Genomic DNA, 20,136 nt, shown 5'->3' with positions numbered 1-20,136 from the left:
ATTGGTCTGCATTTCGCTGCAATCAAGCCCTACGAGTTGTAAGAAAAACCTAGCCTTGTAAACGTACCATGCACAGTCGGTGATTCAGGTGTGACTTTAACAACTGCAGTCTTCACAGAGGACTGAAGTTGCTGGTGGACACTGGGAAGGTCATTGAACTCAGACACAGAGAAGGCATAGCTGGGATCATGGGCCATTGTCTGCAGTTCTCCGCTATCTGTGTTCCTGTTTCCAATTGCAAATATCAGGACACCCATCTGTTTGAGAGCAGAGGCTGGCCTATCAATGCTGTCAGAAGATCTTCCACCGCTTAGCACTATTAGCAACTGTGGGACTCCTGCCAAGTTCCTACTCCCCGCAGACCCAGTAAAGACGTTATCTCTCAAGTACTGGAGGGCTGCTCCAGTGTTGAGGGCTCTTCCACCTTTGGGTCTCATATTTTTGACAGCATCAAGAATGTCACTTTTTGTTGTGTACGTGTTCAGATAGAACTGTACAGCTGGATCATGGCTGTATTGAACCACTGAGACACGATCTTTCTTGTCATCCACACTGAGTGTCTCTACTAATCTTTGGACAAAGTCTTGCATAGCAGGGAATCCATTGCTACTACCATCAGATCCATCCATCAAGAAAACAACATCTCTCCCCACGGGTTGTCTCTCTATTAGGGAACATACATTTAGCAGAATATTCTATCACACATCCTTATAGATACTGTTACGTCTCGTGTGTAGTTTATAATAATAAATTGACATGCTTACCTAACTTAGTTTCCTCCTTGACTCCAACGTGAGTCATATAGTTTAATAAAAGCTGTTGAATAAGAGGCAGGTTGTCAAAGTCAGACACAATATATGAGTAACTTTTGTCCGATGAAATGATATTCATTTCAGATAAATTTGACATTTTTGATCCAATTGCAAAGGCAACAACCCCAGCTGCCTTAAGCATGCTTGCTGGGCCTCTCGGGGAGTCTCTAGATCTTCCACCAGTCATTACGACAAGTATCTGTTTTCGGTGATGATGTTGATCTTTAGCTTTTGAGACAAAGACATTATCCTTCACAAACTGTAGTGCTGCTCCGATATACTGTGGTCTTCCACCTTTTGGTCTCAACATTTTGATATGTTTAATAATGTCATCTCTTGTGTTGTAAGTATCCAGATTAAAACTGACTTCAGCATCATTGCTGTACTGTACAACAGCAACTTTATCTTCCCCTTGGTCAAGTTCAAAGTTGTCAACAAGAGTTGCAATGAAATCACGCATTGCAGGGAATTTACTTCTAACATCATCAGATCCATCAATGAGAAACACAATATCATTTTTAATCCTTGGTTTTGTACCTGGAAAAATCACAAATGTTTGTGTTTGAGATCAATGGATTCATAATTAAGATTAATCCAACCACATGCAGAACTTGTTTTCACTCACCAACACCCGGGCTTATTGGTCCTCTGTGAGACGTGATGGCAGAGATTAAATTTGTTTTTAATAAAGGAAAGTCGGACTTGTCCTTCATGATATACTCCTCTCCTGTTTCTACTCCATCACTTTTATTAACCCCAACTTTAAAAAGGGAGATTCCAGAATTTGTCAGTTCTTCGACTGGACTTAAGACATCATCATCTGACTGTCTTCCACTAAAAAGAATTACTATTTGTGGGACTCCTTGGAGTGCTCTGCTCCCAGATGATGCAACCAGAACATTGTTTTTCACATACTGGAGGGCCAGACCAGTGTTCAGTACAAAGTCACCTTTCAGATTCACATTGCTTATATGACTCATAATGGGATCTTTAAGTGAGTATGTGTTCAGAAGAAATTCAGGCTCTGGCTCTGTGCTGTACTGAATCAAAGCGACTTGTACGTTGCTTGTACCGATTTCTATTCGCTTGACAAACTCTTTTATGAAGTCCAAAACTAGTCTGCCATTCGCTTGACTTTGATCAGATGCATCCATGAGAAAAACAATATCAGCCTTTTGAAGCTCTACATTTGAAAATGTTTCAGTGTCTGAAATAGACAAAGACATATACATTGAGGGATATTTAAATTATATTTTCTATTTGCGAGCTATTGACAAGGTAAAGACAAACTGAGAATTATTCCTGTTCTTACCAATAACACTTGGGGTCTCTCTTGTTTCTTGAGAACCCTTCAATGTGGCTTCCAAAGATGGATGAATACTTTGGAGATTATTAAAATCTTTGACATGAAAATAATATGCAGGTATGAGAGAAATGGTTTGCATTTCCAGAGTATCAGAATTCTTTGTGCCAATAGTAAAAGTCACTATTCCATTATCTTTGAGTGACTGGCCTACTTCTCTGACATCATCCTCCGAACGTCCGCCACTAAAAACGTAAAGGTACTGGGGGACCAGGTCCTTACGTCTGCCTCCGACCGTTGGAGAAAAGACGTTGTCTCTGACAAAGGCCAGGGCTTTGCCAGTATTTAGTGGTCTTCCGAACTTATGACTCATTGTTTTAATAGAAACCAGAACATCATCCTTGGATGAATAGGAATTTAGGTAGAAGTTCACTGTGGCATCACGACTATATTGAACAACAGCTACTTGGTCTCTGTTTTCACCAAGATTCAGACCTTCTACGAATTTTTCCATAAAATGACGTATCCCTTCAAAGCCGTTATGTGAATCAGATGATCCATCAACAAGAAACACTATGTCATTTTTCTTAGAATCTGCAACACAAATAAAAAAGATGGGTACAACACCAGTGGAACAGGCAAATGAGCACTGAGCAAAAGGTCTTACCTAAATCTTTAGTGGGAGCATTTCTCGTTTCTTCCTGAGAAGCCTCCCTCAACAGTGATAGAACATCACTCGTTGTAGAAGGAAGCTCGTCATAATCCGTGATTGAAAGTGCATAACTGGGTTTATGAGCTATTGTCTGGAGCTCTAGAGTGTCTGCATGAACTGTTCCAATGGCGATTGAGACAACACCCATTTCATTCAGGATTTTTACTGGAGTTCTTATGTCATCTTCAGATCTTTCACCATTTAGCATTATGAGTATTTGTGGAACTCCTTCGAAGAGTCTACTCCCTGATTCAGCAGTAAACACATGGTCTTTCAAATACTGGAGAGCTGCTCCAATGTTGTGAGGGTGCCCACCTTTGTGACTCAGGTTTCTTACTGCATTAAGAACATCAGTCTCTGTTGAGTACTGTTTAAAGTTGAACGTAGTCTCTGCTGTGTGACTGTACTGAACAACGGCCACACGATCCTTGTTTGAAGCTATATTTAATTCTGCGGCTATTCTTTGTACAAAGTCTTTTATATCGGGGAATCTTTTCTTAGAATCATCAGAGCCGTCAATCAAAAATACAATATCTCTTCTGCTGTAATCTGTAACCACAAAGACGAACAAAACACATCCGGGATAGTGAGTCAAAGTTTAGCAATGATGAATAATTTAGGTAGGGATGTCCAATATTAACAAGTCTTACCATGTGTTGTTGGTTTGAAAGCATGGTATTCAGAATTTTTTGAAGCAGACAGTATTTGTTGTTCAAATTTTGAAAAATCACTTGAGTCTGCTGCAAAGAAAGCACGACTTGATTCCTGTGAAATGTTCTGGATCTCAAAGATATTAGCATTTCTTGTTCCAATGACAAAAATTGTGACACCAAGTTCTGTCAAGGTTTTTGCTGCAAATCGGACATCATCATTGGATTGTCCACCAGTTATGACAACCAAAATCTGTGGAATGCCCTCTTGATGTCTACTTCCAGCAGAAGCAGAAAAAACAGTGCTTTTTACAAACTGCAGGGCGGCACCAGTATTAAGGGGTCTGCCTCCTTTGTGCCTGAGATGTTGCATTGTGTTTAGAATGTCCTGTTTTGTTTGGTATGTGTTCAGTAAAAACACAGCTGAAGCGTTTCGACTGTACTGCACCAATGAAACCTGGTCATGTTTCTCATCCACATTGAGTTTTTCCACCGCTCTCCTAACAAAGCTGAGCATTTTCCAAAATTCATTTTGCATTTCATCAGAGGAATCCAGCAAAAACACAATATCGCGTTGGACAGATCCTGTGTGATCTTCAGAACCTTGCGCAGAAAGAGAGCTTTTCAGTTCAGCGAGAGGAAGATGTTAAAGGTGGATAGAGTGATGGATAGATGGGGGGTGGGTTGTCTTACCTAATGTTTTCGGTGGGTTTAGTCTTGGCTGCTGACGAGGCACTCTTTTCACAAAAGACATTAATTGTTGATGGACGCCCCAAGTATTATCAAATCCATCAACAGTAAGAGCATAGGAAGGATTGTGGGCGATCATTTGAAGTTCGAGTATATCTGCATTTCTGATACCGACACAGAACGCCACAACATTTTTCTGCTTTAGTGATGCGGCTGCATTTGCAACATCATCTGCAGATCTTCCACCACTTAGAAGGATCAGTATCTGAGGAACACCTTCCTGATGCCGACTCCCTGATGCTTCAGCAAAGGTATTTACTCTGACGTGGTCCAGGGCAGCTCCGGTGTTTAGGGGCCTGCCCCCTTTATGCTCCAACTCTTGGAGAGCGCTCAGGATATCTTGCTTTTTGTTGTGGGTGTTAAAGTTAAAATGCGTCTGTGGTTCCTTGCTGTACTGAACCACAGAAACGCGGTCTTTGTTTTCACCCAGAGTGAGTGCTTCCATCATTTTTTGGACAAAATCTTTCATTGCATGAAAGTCATCCCGGGTGTTGTCAGACCCGTCCATTAGAAACACAATGTCTCTTTGAGGGGACTCTAACTCAACTAGAGAAAAGATAGAAACTTTGTTTTATTATACTGTTGGGTAGACATTGACATAGTCACCCCATTAACACCATTTTATATTCAATCTTAATGTGGGGAAATACAGAATGTTTTTATAAGATTTAAATGCTAAGCCAAGAAAACCTTTAAAGCATCAGGTCATTGACCAAGTTAGTGGTAGACAGAATAGACAGAAGAGTTAAATATTTTTTAATTTTGAATATTCAGCCAGTGATGCTATCATTGGCACATCAAAGAAATAAAAAAATAGGAAAATTGAAGAAAGATGTGGCATTTGGTGTAGAGCTGTCGCAAATGCTTTTCATTGGGAAAAGAGAATTGAAAGAGAACCCAGAGGAAACCTCAGAACCAGGTACCGTGGTGAAACCTTCCGAAGAACATGAAAATGAAAACATTCTTCAGTAAAAAGCAGTTTCATAAGAGCACATGAAACTGATTGTTTAAAAGAGGAAGATGCTACCGATCAACAGTCTTCATTTAAAAACGTCTTACCTATGTTAGAGGGAGGGCCAAATTGCAATTTCGACTGGACATATGCAGCTATTTCTGGCTGAATGGATAAAAGTTCACCGAAGACAGGCAAAGAGAAAAGGAATTTGTAAGAGTGTGCAATTTTTATAAGCTCCTCCGGTTCAGTATCTTTCATACCAATAGCAAAAGAAAGAACACCAATTTGTTTTAGGGCAAATGCTGCTTTAGCAACATCATCATTGGATTTGCCTCCAGTCAATAAAACTAGTATCTGGGGGACACCCTCCTGTTGTCGACCCCCAGAGGTATCTGTAAAAACACGATCTCTCACGAACTGAAGGGCTGCCCCCGTGTTTCGACTTCCTCCTCCTTTATGGCGGAGATTTCTTACTGCATAAATTAGTGCCTCTTTAGATCTGTGAGTATTTAGGTCAAAATAAATTGTGGTGTCATCACTGTACAGCACAACTGCCACACGAACTGTGTCCTCATCAGTTACTAGCTCTTGTGCCATTCGTCTGATGAACTCTCGAATAGCAGGAAGTCCATTTCTTGAGTCATCTGACCCATCAAGAAGAAACACTATGTCCCTCTTTTTGCTGTCTGCATCAACAAGGTGACATTTATGAACAGAAAGGGAATTGAACTACTCATTAAGATTTCTATAGTAATACATAATCAGCACAAGCAGGAAAGAAGACAAAAGGTGGAGAAAAGCAAAACAAAAAAAGACAAATGACTTTAACCTAAAAGTAATGTATTCAACAAAAACTCTTCTGAGACTAGGGATGTCCGATATTAACGGTACAGAAGATTTCACCCTCATACAATCTCCTGATTATTAAAATGAGCTGCAATGCTGACATCTAGTGACCGTTAAAGAGTCTTACGGATATTACATAATTATGCTTATATCGGCCGATAATATCAGACATCCCTATCTGTAACTATTTTGCCTCTGACCTAAAGGTTAGTGTAAACAAATGGATTGTTAGATGGACAGTAGAGAATAGAACGTTAAAAATAATTGCTCCATATTTTCAAGTAAAATATACAAATGTGCAGCTCTTACTGACTAAATTAGGGATTTCTGTCACTGTTTCTTCAGTGACTTTGTTTGTGCTCAGTGTAGCAACGAGATGGTTATGGATTGTTGGCAACATGGAGAAATCAGCAACTTCAGGGCAGAAGCCGAGCTCTTAACATTATCGGTCGATGGTTTGCTAACTAAAGATATTAATATCTGCAGAGCTCCTTCTAGACTTCTACTCCCAGTGGAGGGACTGAAGACACTGTGCCTTACGTATTGCAAAGCTTCCCCAGTGTTTAGGTGTTTGCCTCCCTTGTGCTTTATGTTTTCAATGGCATTCATAATTTCATGTTTTGTCGTGTGAGAGTTTAGATAGAAGCTGACTTTAGGAATGTCAGCAAACTGAACCACAGATACTCTGTCGCTACCATCATAAACAGAGAGGCTCTCAACTATTTGCTTAACAAAGAGTTGTATCTCCGCAAATCCGTCTCTCGTGTTATCAGAGCCATCCAGCCAAATCTCTCTTAACATTATAACGTTGTTCTGAGGTATAGATAAGAAATATCTGTCATCCTAAGAAACCTTTCAAATAGCAGGACAGGAGTTAAAATAGTTAAGATAAGATGTGTCTTACCTTGCTGAAGGATAGTGTTGAGTTCATCCGTTGGTAGACTTACGTAGTTATTGAGCCTTTGTGGCACAGTGCTAAGCTCACTGAATTCTCTCACATTAAAGGCAAAGGAGGGGTTGTGTGAAATGGCTCGAATCTGCTTTGGGTCAGCATCCCTCACACCAACACCAAATGGTACAACTCCCTCTGTCTTCAGTGCACCAGCTGGTTCCTTTACGCTGTCCCTAGACCGGCCTCCAGTCAAAACAATCAGAAACTGAGGGACATTTTGTGCTGCCCTGCTGCCATATTGGGGCGACAAGATGGTGTCTTTCATAAACCTCAGTGCAGATCCTGTGTTGAGACTCCTTCCACCAGTAGGTTTCATTGAGTTGACAGCTGTGATCACTTCATCTTTGGTTTGGTAAGTGTTCAGGTAGAAACTGGGAAATGGAGTTTCACTGTGTTGAACCACTGAGACACGCACTCTGTCAATTCCAATGTCAAGTGGTTCAATGACTTTAATTATAAAATCCTGGATGTAGGCAAAATCAGCTCTAACGTTGTCAGTACCATCAATGAGGAAAGCAACATCCCTCTCTGTTCCAACTGGAGGAAAACAAAAGTATTATTAGGTATTATAACATAGTAATTAGGGATGTCCGATATCGGGAAAAACTGATAACGATTCTTCTAGATATTACATTATTATATAATAATAAATTATTATGCAATAATTATGCTAATATCAGGCCGATGAAATCAGACATTGATAATAGTAATATCAACGTACTTTCAATGTTTTACTACAGCTTTTACCACATTTACAACATACCACTTACCGCTTACTTCAGGTTCTTCAACATTTATCGTATCTACATCCCCAACTACGGTTATCAACTGGGGCATCATCAGTTCGGCCATTGCAGGTATGTTTGAGAAGCTGCTGTCATGATAGGCCAAATCTGGAACAAAGGCAACTGTTTTCAGGAGGGATTCTTCTGCTTGTCCGGAGCTTACTGTGAAGGTCAAAACTCCAGCCAGAGCCAACTGATCAGCTATGGTTTTAATCTCATCCTGGGATGGACCACCAGTGATCAGCACCAACACCTGCGGGACTCCCTGCCTCCTACGTGACCCAGCTGACGATACAAACATTTTGCTGAGGGCGTGTCTCATGGCGGCTCCTGTGTTCAGAACTGAGCCTCCAGTTAGTCTCAGTTGGGAGATTTTATTCACCACATCTTGTCGGTTATTATATCTATTCAGGTAGAATTCAATTTTTGGGTCTTGAGCGAACTGTACAAGACCAATTTGAGCCCTCTCAGGTCGCACATCTAGTTGGTTTACCAAGTTGATCATGTAGTCTCTCACATAGGGCCAGTTGGTGCTGCCGATGTAGTTTGAGCCGTCAACAAGAAAGACAAAGTCTCTGACCACTTTCTGGGTCTCCACTGTGGTAATCTCCACGTCTGCGGAAAAGCACAAAAGGCGACAGAAAATTAGGGCAAACAAATTAGTTCATGTTGAATAATAGTCTTTAACTCGTTTGTAACAGGCGTTCATGCAACAGTTCCATTTTTGATGGGATTCTTGACTCAAAATGTTCATATCATTACCTGGTGCGGTGGGCGTCTCCGTAACCACAGTCCCGGCTAGTGTGGACAGTGCATCAACCATTTGCCGTTGTAGTGGGTTGCGGAGTATTAAGCGCAAGTCTCTCGGCAAAAAGGCCACATTTTCAGAGAAGGCAATCTGTCTTAGCTCCTCCCCATCAGCAGCCTTGACGCCAACAGCCATAGTTAGCACACCCATTCTGTGTAGGGCTCTAGCAGGTTGTTCCACTCTGTCATTCGACTTTTTACCGGTCAACAGCAGTACGATCTGTGGTATGCCCTGATGAATACGACTGCCCTTCTCAGTTCGGAGCATATTCACCCGAACAAAGTCCAAGGCTGTGCCAATATTGACATATTGACCAGGTTTTGGTTTGATCTGGCCAAGTGCAGCAACCAAGGAATCCCGGGATCCATGGGAGTTCAGTTCCATCTCAATTTTGGGGGTATCACTAAACTGGGCCACACCAACTTGCACCTGATTTGGACCAATGGGCATAGTCTCGACAAACCGTTTGATGAATTCACGAGCAGTGTTAACGAGTATTGATCCCATAGTACTGTCGATGAGGAAAATGATGTCCCGTCGACCAACTGCCAAGACTGAAAAGAAAGAAAAGGCAAATTTATTTAAAAGCATTTAATATTTATTATCTTTAATATGTATATATATTTATATATTAATTATATAATCACTATATATGTGATTAATGTATTATTTATTTATTACCTATAGTGTATATATAGAAATTATTATATTTTTAATTTTGTATTGGATTTATCATTTTTTATAAATATAACTAATAATACTTAAATAAGGCATTTTAAGTATATTTGTAGTAAATATTATCAAAGTGATCATGAGTATAAACATTTTACTAATATTTTAATCTTAATAATACTCTAAAATCTATTTTTAATCTACAACAGTGAAGTGACCGTTGCATCTTGAGCTAAAATCATTCTATGAGTTTTTATGTGAAAACATTCAGACTTTTTTAATCACAGAAATGGAGCACTAATAAAAAAAATCTTCAAATTAAAAAAATCTAAGGCTTAAAAATGGCAAGGAATAAGTTGAGTAGTAGTTTAGGTCACCACATGTAGTCAACACGTTCTCACAGTGCATTAACTTCAGATTGAACACACTGGAAATGTATTGGGATGTCCAATATTAACTTTTTGCTGATATCCAATATGCCGATATAACACTTTCCGATTCCGATACCAACCTATTACCGCCCAGAATTAAAATACTATTTAGCACCTGATAATATTTATTTATTTGTCTCTACAAACCGCTGTATGAGTTGCTGGCACCAGCATTCTGCATACAAAGCCCTAATTATTAAAATGCATAATTTTGTGAGACCAAGGCATTGTGTTATCAGGTTTTCATTATTAGAGGAAAAACGGATAACGATACTTACAGATGTTATGTAATTAAACTTATATCGCTCCGACAATATCGGTCTGTTGATATTATCGCAGGGCCGATATTATTGGACATCCCTAGTTTCATGGAATACCCTTTAGAGAACAGCGTTTTTTAAAATAAGTCAAATATCTTACCTTGAACCCAAGATGATATTAATTATCATCCCTAATGGTTAAACTATACTGCATCCTCATGTACTGTGATACATACCTTCCGTGAACTCGGTCTGAACAACAATGGTGCGCTGGACCACGCCGTTAAGGTACGGTAGTAGCTGATCACCCATGTTGGACACTGCTCTGAAATCGGGGGCTACCTGGACAAAACTCTTGTCTGAAGCAACCATTTCAAGGTCGGCACTGGCAGTGTTACCAATGGCCATGCCGAATGTGATAACTCCAGCCCTCTTAAGGGCCCGATCACCAGCACCAGTATCATCAGAGGATGGCCCAGCACTGATAACCAGTAGCATCTGGGGCACACCCTCATCTGCCCTGCCCCCAGCTGATTGGCTCAATAGACTTTGAGCCACTTCTTCCAATGCAGCCCCCAGGTTAGAGTCATCGCCCCCTGAGTAGGTGAGGCCCTTCACAGCGTCCAGAACTGATGACTTGCTGTCATAGCTATTCAGATAGAACTTGATCTCTGGGTAGGAGTTGTACAGGGCCAAGGCCACCCGAACAGTGTCCCTTCCTATATCAAGTCCCTCAATGATTCTCAAAACAAAATCACGCACGTCTGGGAAGTCTGCTGCTCCAACGTTCTGTGATCCATCAATTAAGATAATTAGGTCAGCTGAATCTTGTGCTTAAAGGAGAGAGAGAGAACAAAACAAAATGGAACTTGTGAAAGGGTTAACACTTTGAGACAGAGACAAATGACACGGGCCAGCGTGTCATTGCAAGTGACGTTCAGAGTGAACTGATCACTAACAGTGAAAACACATCATTCTGCATGTCGGCTGAAACCAGGAGAATGACAGCAGTGACCTCTGACATTTCGGCAGTTTTTTTTTAATGCACAGATTGGTGAATAATTTAGTCAAGTTCACTGAAAGATTGCTTGAGTCCTTAAAGTTGCCACTGCTGTAGCTGATTAAAAGATGTTATTCGTTGAGATGTGGATTTATGATAGTTTCAACAACAGAAAATAAGGATTTTTTTTTACAATAATTAGGGTTAATTATAATTATAATTATTTTAATGTTTTTAAGAAAAAATGTTGTATGTTAATAAACAGAAAACTTAACAATTCATAAATTCTTTTCTCCAGTCGTACAAAGTACTGATATTAGCTCCTGGAAGTTCAGCCGTCACCATGCAGATTCTTGTTAAGGACCTCAGATAACATGACCAGTTATGATTGGCGGCACATCCTTGATGCTTACACTTTGCAGTTCTTGAGAATGTATTCAGATGAATTATACTTCAATATTTTTCTGTACTTGTAAATGTCTGGACATTCTCAAAGAAGTGCATCTGCAAACATGACAAGAATGAGTGCATCCAGGTTCATCACTGTTTGACAAATACAGTACTGCACATATTTTACACAGACATTGTGACTGAAAAACATATACAGTATATATATTTATGCAAGACAAGAAAGCAGTGGTGCGAAGGTTAGCTGTTGTTAAAAGCTCCTTGATCTTATATCCAAACCCCCGGTTTGTTGGAAAGGTTTGGTCATTGACTGTTAGGGTCTGTGACCTCGGTGTCTGTGAATGGAAACATTTCCACCATTTTGGTGATAAATCATAATGGCTGTGTTTGTTTGTTTTTGTATTGAAACATATACAAAACCATGATCAAACTTAACACCCCGCCCCCAAAATGCAGTGGGTGTGGTCATCACATGCAAATCCTGTGGCTCTCTCTAGTAGTAGGACGACACAGGTGATGTTAAGTTGGCAGGGAGACAGTGAGAGGTTATTGAGGTTAAAGTTCTGGATCGTGTTAATGATGGATTTGAGACATGACCACATGGACTGCATCATCTCACTGCACATGTGGACATCATTAGTAAAGGAGTGTCACTGGTCCCATTTTATTACCTGTCCCTCCTCCAGCCACAGGGGCCTCATTTGCCACAGCAGCCCCCCATGGCCGGGTCACTGCCCTGCAAAGCCGCACGACTAAATCTTGGATTACGTTCCGCAAGTTGAGAAAAGAGTCTACACTGATCACGTGAATGTCGTGGGGCTGACTAGACATCTCCCTGAGCTCTGACTCCACCGCATCCTTTACTCCGACTGCAAACACCTTGACACCCGCTAAGTGTAGCACCAGAGCTGGCTCCGACACGTCATCTTGAGATCGCCCGTCTGTTAGCACCACCACCACCTGCGTCACTCCTTCAGCAGCACGGCTGCCCGCAGCAGTGTTCATGTGTGTACGTATCAGGAAGTCCAGGCCCAGGCCTGTGCGTGTGCCCCCACCATGATAGGACATGGATTTGATGTGTCCCAGGATGCTCTGAGTGCTTGAGTAGCTGTCGAGTTGGAACTCAGTCTGTGGTCTGGTATTGTACTGCACAAGAGCAAATTTAAACCCGTTCCCACCGACCCTGTGCAGCGCCTCTATCAGGCCGTACAAAAAGTGTCGGACATGCTCATAGTTCTCCTCTCCGATACTCCAGGATGAATCCACTAGAAAGTATATATCAGCGGGCAACCCTTCTGCACAGTCTTCAGACCAAAGTATTTGGAGGACAGAAGTGAAGACAAATGATAACGATGGTTGGCACCGACATTTTCAACAAAATACAACATGAATCATTTTATCATCACTTTTGATGTTAGAGCCTGGAACTGTCCTTGGATTAGACTTGGCTGTATTCTAATCCGAGTTTATGCAATATATACAAGTGTAGTTCAAAGTAGAATTTAGTTCAAAACATAATGCTTTAATTAAAATACAGGGAGTGAAAAAAAAAACTAGGGATGTCCGATATTAACTTTTTGCCGATATCCAATATTGTCCAAACACTTAATTTCTGATTCTATAGATTCTATAGATTATAGATATAGATAAATCTATACCAATATAGCGAGGCAATGGTGGCCTACTGGTTAAGGAAGGTAAATGCCGCATGCTAACTTAGTTTTGATGGGTTAAACCAGTGTTTCTCAATTATTTCCTGCCATGCTCCCCCCAGAGGACAGAAGTTTTTTCACACCCCCCCCAAATTAAAATACTATTAGGGACCTAGTAATACTTATTTATTTATTTGTACAAACCACTGTGCGAGTTACTAGCACCAGATTAATTAAATGAGCTGCAATGCTGCCATCTAGTGGGTTTCACTTTCACATACAGTGATTTTTCCCAAAAACTTTTTTCAGGGCACACACCATTTGGTGATACCCAGGCATAGCGTTTTCAATATCGGAGGAAAAACCGATAATGATTCTTACAGATATTACTTAAGTATGCTAATATCGGCACAATGTTATTATTGGACAACCCTAAAAAAACATTTAAAAAAACCCCAACTCTGAGCAACGTAGATACACTTTGATGTGTGTACTTACCTTCCTGAGCATCAAGTTTTGGGACAAGTCCTGTACACAGGATACCCAGAAGGGCAACGAGGGGCAACATCAGTTTAGTCCTCATCTTCAAATGAAGAGGACACCTGTGAATTCAACACAATTTCATCAAATGTCCACATCGCCAAACATTTCTGTCCTCACTTTGCGTTACATTTGTGCTAATGTGAAACATTTGATATTTTAAAACACAGAGGTCAAATAACCAAAACCAACGTATGAGTCAGGGCCGAGGTCAAAAAACAAAACACCAAAAAACAAACACGACAGTCAGGGTCCGCATGGCCACAGAGGGGTGACAGGGAGACACGGGTAAGAGAGCAAGTTTGTTTAAAAGTGAACTGATAACAAAATAGTTGAATTCAGGCCGAGCTGTAGTTTGTACCAAGGCTAGCTGGAAACATGCGGAGGCAGCAGTTTGTCCAGATGTTTGTACGACAGAGAATTGCATCAATAAACAGAAAAAAACTCTTCAAATTAAAATGCATTTCTCCGACAGTCACCTCAACTGAACACGGTTCCAGCGTTCACACTGACAGAGGTTCTCCAATCTTGAGCTTCTGTTATAATTAGTACTGAGAGTTCAAATGATTTAATTAGATTTAATTTGATTTCAGGGATTACTCCCCTCCTCCATCGCCCACCACCACCACGCCCCCGTTCGTATAAATGTTTACCTAATTCAGGGTACATTGTTACGCCCCCAGTCCTCACGTTGACAGAGCAGACCACACACTAACTGTACACGAACACAGTGAACCTTCAGCTGCTCTGGGCCAAAGTCCTGCCTTTAAATTTAACGTCTGTGCTGGTGAAGAACAAAAACCTGATTCTTTCTCCTCTACTGTTTTTTTTTTAACCGTTCACTTCATTATAGTTGTGACTCATTTTCCCTCAAACAGAACTTTCCAGTTTGTAGAAGTGGTTCTTGTAATTACACACACTGCAGCTACTCCTCCAGAGCTGTGCTTTTCAGTGTGGAGTCCAGGGACCCCTGGTGGTCCAATCTCAATAACTCATTTCAAATACTACATTTATTTACGCAGCAGCATTTACTTGCAAGTCGATTAAGTTCAAATGATTTTCTTCATCACAGTTAGGACTATTTTCTCTCACCACAAACAAACTCCACCAGGAAAGAACAACTACTGGCACATTCATACACATTTTTCAGCTTGAAGAGCACACGCAGAGAAACTGGAGCTCGTCTGCCTCAAAGTGGACAAACATGGTAACTGCCCTGATTTCATACATGGGTTTGTTGCCCCGGACGACACACATGCTGCTGTGACTGTGGTCAACCTCTGGCACATGAATCATTTACTTCAGCTGGAAGGATGGGCTGTGTCACATGTGGTACCGATAAGAGACGATCAGCTGTAATGTCCAGAGCAGGATGTGGCTGGCGTGTGCGTGTGTGTGTGTGTGTATTTGGTGGGGGGTTGAATGGGATAATTTTCTGTCTAATGTTAACTCTCTAACAGCCGTGCCGTCCTGGTCTGGGTGACATAATTTGGAACAGCCGTAAACAGTGACGGTGATCAGATAGCAAGTTCAAGTGTTTCAGTGAAAACACACGCTCTACGCTCGACTCTGTTCTATCTAGACGTTTAAATCATGTTCATGTCCAGTGAACTGTGTTTCTCATCAAAAAAAAAAGAAAAAACTCCTGCAGCATTCTGCACGTCTGCTCTGCATCAGGATGAAAAGCTGCAGCAGCCAGTGGACTGGCCGTAAAACATAAACAAACCAAGATGGATTGTGAATGTTCCGAAACACTTCACTCCAGCCTGAAACTCCTCCGCTTCACAGGGAAACCTCGTCTTTGTACCAGTTATAAATGAATAACAATAAAAAAAAAATCCACATAAAACCAAACCTGGCACACACAATGGACCGTGTCCAAACTCTTGCCTGCGTTGCCGTAGCAACTGGTTATGTGCAAACAAACGTATGTGGGAGCTGCAGCTCGTAAGAAAAGTTTACGAGACGTTGACGATAATTCTGAGGATAATCAGAGGAGAAGTTCATTTCTGCACGGCGTCCTCACGTGCACACACACGGACGCACGCCAGATTCCTCTGTGCATGTGCAGTAGCCTCATGGGTAAAAGGATAAGATTAATGGCTTACACCTGGTCCACTAAAACCTGCAGCCCAGCACCACAGCCAACAAATCCCCGACACTTCTCCTGGCCAGCGCTGTGGAAAAAAAGACTTTATTCTTTTCTTTCTTTTCCCGCGGTCATTGTTCAGGGTGTGGTTTCGGGCCACGGCTGCAGTGGAAATATCTACCAATCAGATGACTCCATTTGGATTCATCATTTGAATGAGTGAAGTTCCATGAAATCGATTTGATTTGAAAAGTGAAAAAAAACCACACTGGCTGAAAGTAAAGTCTCCCTGATCACTGACATCTGACCTCTGACCCCTGTCCTACAACATTTCAACATTTCAAGCATGCAGAAAAAAGCATTCAGTGTTGAATCCATCAGAGCGTCTGACTGACGCTCACCTCCTGCCCTCACCGCTCTCTCTCTCTCTCTCTCTGTCACCACTAAAACACAGGCTTGGTCGTACGGCTAAATGCATGCTGCCTGATATTCATGAGTGAGAATCCAAACACTCTGTGCACAGCTGTGGTCGTCACAGCCGCCACCAGCTCAAACTGCATGTTACGACTAGAAACTGAGTGAAGACGGAAAAACATGCACGTCGTTTTCCAAGATTCCAAAACTTCAGAGCCGTCCTTACCTGAAAATGCTGTGTTCCAATGGGTTTGATTTTTCAGGAGGAAACAATTTATACAAAATCACTGGAAGCTGGAGTTCTGGTCATTATCATCCGAGTGGAACACAGGAGGTCGGAGGGGGCTCTGATGGGGAGGGGGTCAAAGGACAAGGGGCTCCTGCACAAGGAGGGAACAGTGAAGGCAGAACGGGACAGACAACCTCGCAGTCTAAAACCAGAGGAGCTGTGGTGCAGAGTTCAAATCTGGGATGGGACAAACTTCCAAACTCCTGGAGATCTGCCACTTCTGTCCTCCTTCTCCTCCTCCCACTTTCTCCAAGGCAGGAAAAAAAGAAAGAAAAATGAGAGGGGAGAGAAGAGGCTATGGTGAAAGGGAGGGAGGGAAGAAGGGAGAGGGGGAGAAAATGAAAAGCAGACACAACCCTGTTTGGTCTGGATAGAAGCCGTGGACAGTATGATGTCACAGAGCTGGACCAGGACTCCTTCTTTACCTTCATCATGTTGCCCCCCCACCCCCACCCCTTCACTCCACTCCCCCCCTTTGTGGAGGACTGTTTGTTTTTACTTTAAGAACAGTCAGACTTTCTGTTGAACCCAAGTGCTGTTTGTTCAGGTCTTCTCATTAGTCCGTGGACCAGGTTTGAGTCCTGTGTGGACCAAGACTTGATACTCACCTAACTGGTCCTTTGTGGCTCAGTTAGAACCACTTCAGGTCTGCGGAGAAGAAGAGCTGAGATCAAACATCAGTGATAATCTGAGTGCTGCAGTGTTGGCCTCTCACGCCGACAAACTGGGTCTCGGCCTATGGTCGCAGTACATGGTCTCAGCCCAGAGTCTCGGCCCATGGTCTCGGCACATGGTCTCGGCCCATGGTCTCGGCACATGGTCTTGCCCCATGTTGGACAGAACAGGAAATCTCTTAAATCTCCAACTGAGGAATCTGCACACGGCTGCGTTGGCTGAGTTTTGAGAACATTGTTACAGGAACCACAAGGCAGAGCCATGAACTCAGCTGTGAGTTCTCAGAAAACAGATCAGCCCCAGAGTAGAACACGCTAGAACAGAATAAAACAGACTAGAACACAGTAGAATGAAACCTTGTTGTCATCGTGTAGAACTTGTTGGTCTTCAGCAGTAACATTTCCAAACACAGAACTCGTCGGAACATCCTTCGCTGCAGACAGGAGGCGCCGATGTGTAGCAACATGTAGGTCTAAAGGGTCTTAGACAGGAAGTCCCCAGCCCTGGTCAAGGGATAAGAGCTGCTGTGTTGTCCAGGGAGGGGGGGGGAGCAGGCGCCAATTCTTTTGTCTAAAACACCCCCTACAGGGCTTTCCTCTGCGGTGCAGCTATTTTTGAGACTTCAGGTTTTCATTTGTTTTTGGTTCAGTATTTCTCTTTGACGGCCATTGTTCTCTGAATTGATGTTTTATGGTTTGGTGTCATTTGTCTTTAGTGTCATTTGTCTTCCTGTAATTGGTTCCATAGTGTAGCGGTTAGCGCCACTGCCTGAAAGCAAAGAGCAGAGAGTCCCGGGTTTGATTCCCAGAGGGATCTCCTAATGACACCTCCCCCATTTGTAACTCTCTTTAGATAAAAGCATCAGCTAAATATAATTAGAGACATCAGTGTCAAATACACCCCCCCCCACCCTCCAACTCCACCTTCAAAGCTTATTCTTAAAAATATTTAACTGAAGAACTCGCTGGTTATTTTGAAGTTTTTGCCGAAGCAGAAAACTTATTGGCAGTGTGTCCACGTTAGCTGGTCCCTTCAGTGAGACACACTTATTGGCAGTGTGTCCACGTTAGCTCCCTTCAGTGAGACATAGAAAAGTTCTGTCGATACGTTTTTATTATTATATAACCGATGAATTCTTCACCAAACACTTTGTTGGAGTCGGATTTCTTTTAAGTGAAAAGGTGAAGGTTCTAAAGTCGTTCTAATCCCTGTGTGTTTGTATGAGGAGAGGATTTTAATTAAAAGTTCTGTGGAGACCAGTACAGTCCATCTGGCTGGGATCCTGGTCAACCCCGGGCCCGGTCCTACTTCGAATCCCCCTGACGTAGGAAATTAGAAGATGTTTCCAGCTCCCTACAGCTGCTGAGTCTGTGCAGAACCTCAGTGTTCCACAGGGACAGCACTGTTTATCTACTTGTTCCTGTTACAGACAAAAAACCAGTTCCCTGTTCCCTTCAAACTGCAGTCAGTGAGTCAGGGTGTGTTTTAGAGCGAGGACTGTTTAGTGTATGCACCGACCCAGAGAGGCAGGATTTCTGCTGCATTCTTCTGTCAGGGAACGTTCCAGACGTTCCTCAGCGCGCCGTGAAGTGAACTTCACTTCCTCACATTTGTGTTTGTTTTAATTTCGAAAAACTTCAGGCTAAGCTATCGATTCCCCAGAACTGTTCCTGCGCTCCGTCTGAAGAGGAAAAAAGTTACAAGAATTGGCGGAACATGGAAGTGTTCACAGAACCGATCTGATGGAGAACACAGCTGTGAGCAGCTCCTCACAGCACCACCTGCAAACCACTACACTGTAATGATGAAGATACTGGATGAGTTCTGGTTCCAACATCTCACGCTTTCCTTTCCTCTGCATCATGAGTCATGAAAAAAACATTAAAAAAAAAAAATATATATATGTATATATATATTTCTTCCAAACATATATATGCCCTGGCCCTCACTCGTAGATAGCTGGCATTGGGCCTCCAGCGCCCCCTGTGACTCTGAAAGAGAATAAGTGGTAGATGATGGATGGATGGATGTGAGACCTGGACCTCTGTGGTTTCTGGTTCTGTAGCGTTTGATTAGAACCCTGGTGTGGTGACATCACGTCTGGACTGACGGAGTTGATGTTTTATTTTGAAGGAATGACAGATTCTTTCCTGGTCTTATGTGAAGAGTCTTTTCACAATAAAAGCCTGTGTGGAAGTGCATTATTCCTCTCATTAATCACAGCCTCGTGATGAAGTCGTCGTCATGGAGTCGATGAGGCTGAGGCTGCTGGAAATGATGAGAAGAACAGGAAATGTGTGTGGAACACACACTCCACAGTTTATTTGATTTTCAACCAAACGCACGCATGCACAAACGCACCCTCCCTCCTCACACACACACACACACACACACACTGTCAGTGTTCTAAAGTGTTAGCTGAGGAAAAAAGTGTTCACCAACCGACCTGTTTGTTCTGGACCAGGAGTGAATAAAAGGTCTGAGGAGGAGGAGGATGAGAACGAGGAGGAGGAGGAGGAGAAGGAGAGGTGTGTAACCTCTTTGTCACAGCAGCTACTGACCAACAACACTGACACACTGCTGCAGGAGAGTAGACTTTACAGTAACATCAGAGTACCTGGAATACTTTAGGCATGGCACTACAAACTGAAGTACTACAAACTGAAGTACTACAAACTGAAGTAACTACAGTAACATAACCTGGGATTTTTTATTTTCCCAGTTCAAAACGCTTCACTGAAACGCTTCAGTGTAACACTGCACTAGAAGTCTGAAGTTTGGCCCAAACTCGACTCTCAGTCCGTCTGTTGTCTTCATTAGGCAGAATATCAAGACCTGCCGTTACCATTTAGTCTCCACACATGTTGGGCATGTGTGTGTGTGACTGGTCTAGTTAAACGTAGTTAACGTTTTTGGTGAAATACTTGTGGGGAGATCTATTTTAAGGTTGAGGATTTCATCTGGACAGGGACAGGGTTCCGGTCTGATCTGGTCCAGGGTCCGGATTAAGATTAGTCAACGTGAAGGACCGGGAAACCAATGTTGTCTAAGTCGACAAAACACAGGGTGTTTGTGGAAGAAAACTCTCCTTCCTTCCTTCCTTCCTTCCTTCCTACCTTCCTTCCTTCCTTCC

The 20,136-nt window shown here is 42.3% G+C and overlaps 2 protein-coding genes across 7 annotated transcripts in view; one reads left to right on the top strand and one right to left on the bottom strand.

Moving 5' to 3' along the window:
- Positions 1-16,642, bottom strand: part of col6a3 (collagen, type VI, alpha 3) — a 44,314-nt gene extending 27,672 nt beyond the window's left edge. The window contains 14 exon segments of the mRNA XM_025063616.1: positions 340-664; positions 765-1,349; positions 1,438-2,019; positions 2,125-2,709; positions 2,783-3,376; positions 3,478-4,080; positions 4,171-4,773; positions 6,933-7,517; positions 7,751-8,380; positions 8,528-9,127; positions 10,173-10,769; positions 12,016-12,648; positions 13,495-13,598; positions 16,266-16,642. Of these exon segments, the coding sequence (XP_024919384.1) occupies positions 340-664; positions 765-1,349; positions 1,438-2,019; positions 2,125-2,709; positions 2,783-3,376; positions 3,478-4,080; positions 4,171-4,773; positions 6,933-7,517; positions 7,751-8,380; positions 8,528-9,127; positions 10,173-10,769; positions 12,016-12,648; positions 13,495-13,579 (7,007 nt within the window). The 5' untranslated portion in view covers positions 13,580-13,598; positions 16,266-16,642.
- The window catches only part of mlphb (melanophilin b), a 66,896-nt gene that overhangs the window by 25,320 nt on the left and 21,440 nt on the right, over positions 1-20,136 (top strand). The window lies entirely within an intron of this gene.

Source organism: Cynoglossus semilaevis, chromosome 16, assembly GCF_000523025.1.
Source record: "Cynoglossus semilaevis isolate Cse_v1.0 chromosome 16, Cse_v1.0, whole genome shotgun sequence".
NCBI classification, from domain to species: Eukaryota; Metazoa; Chordata; class Actinopteri; order Pleuronectiformes; family Cynoglossidae; genus Cynoglossus; species Cynoglossus semilaevis.
This window is presented reverse-complemented; position numbering and strand designations above follow the sequence as displayed.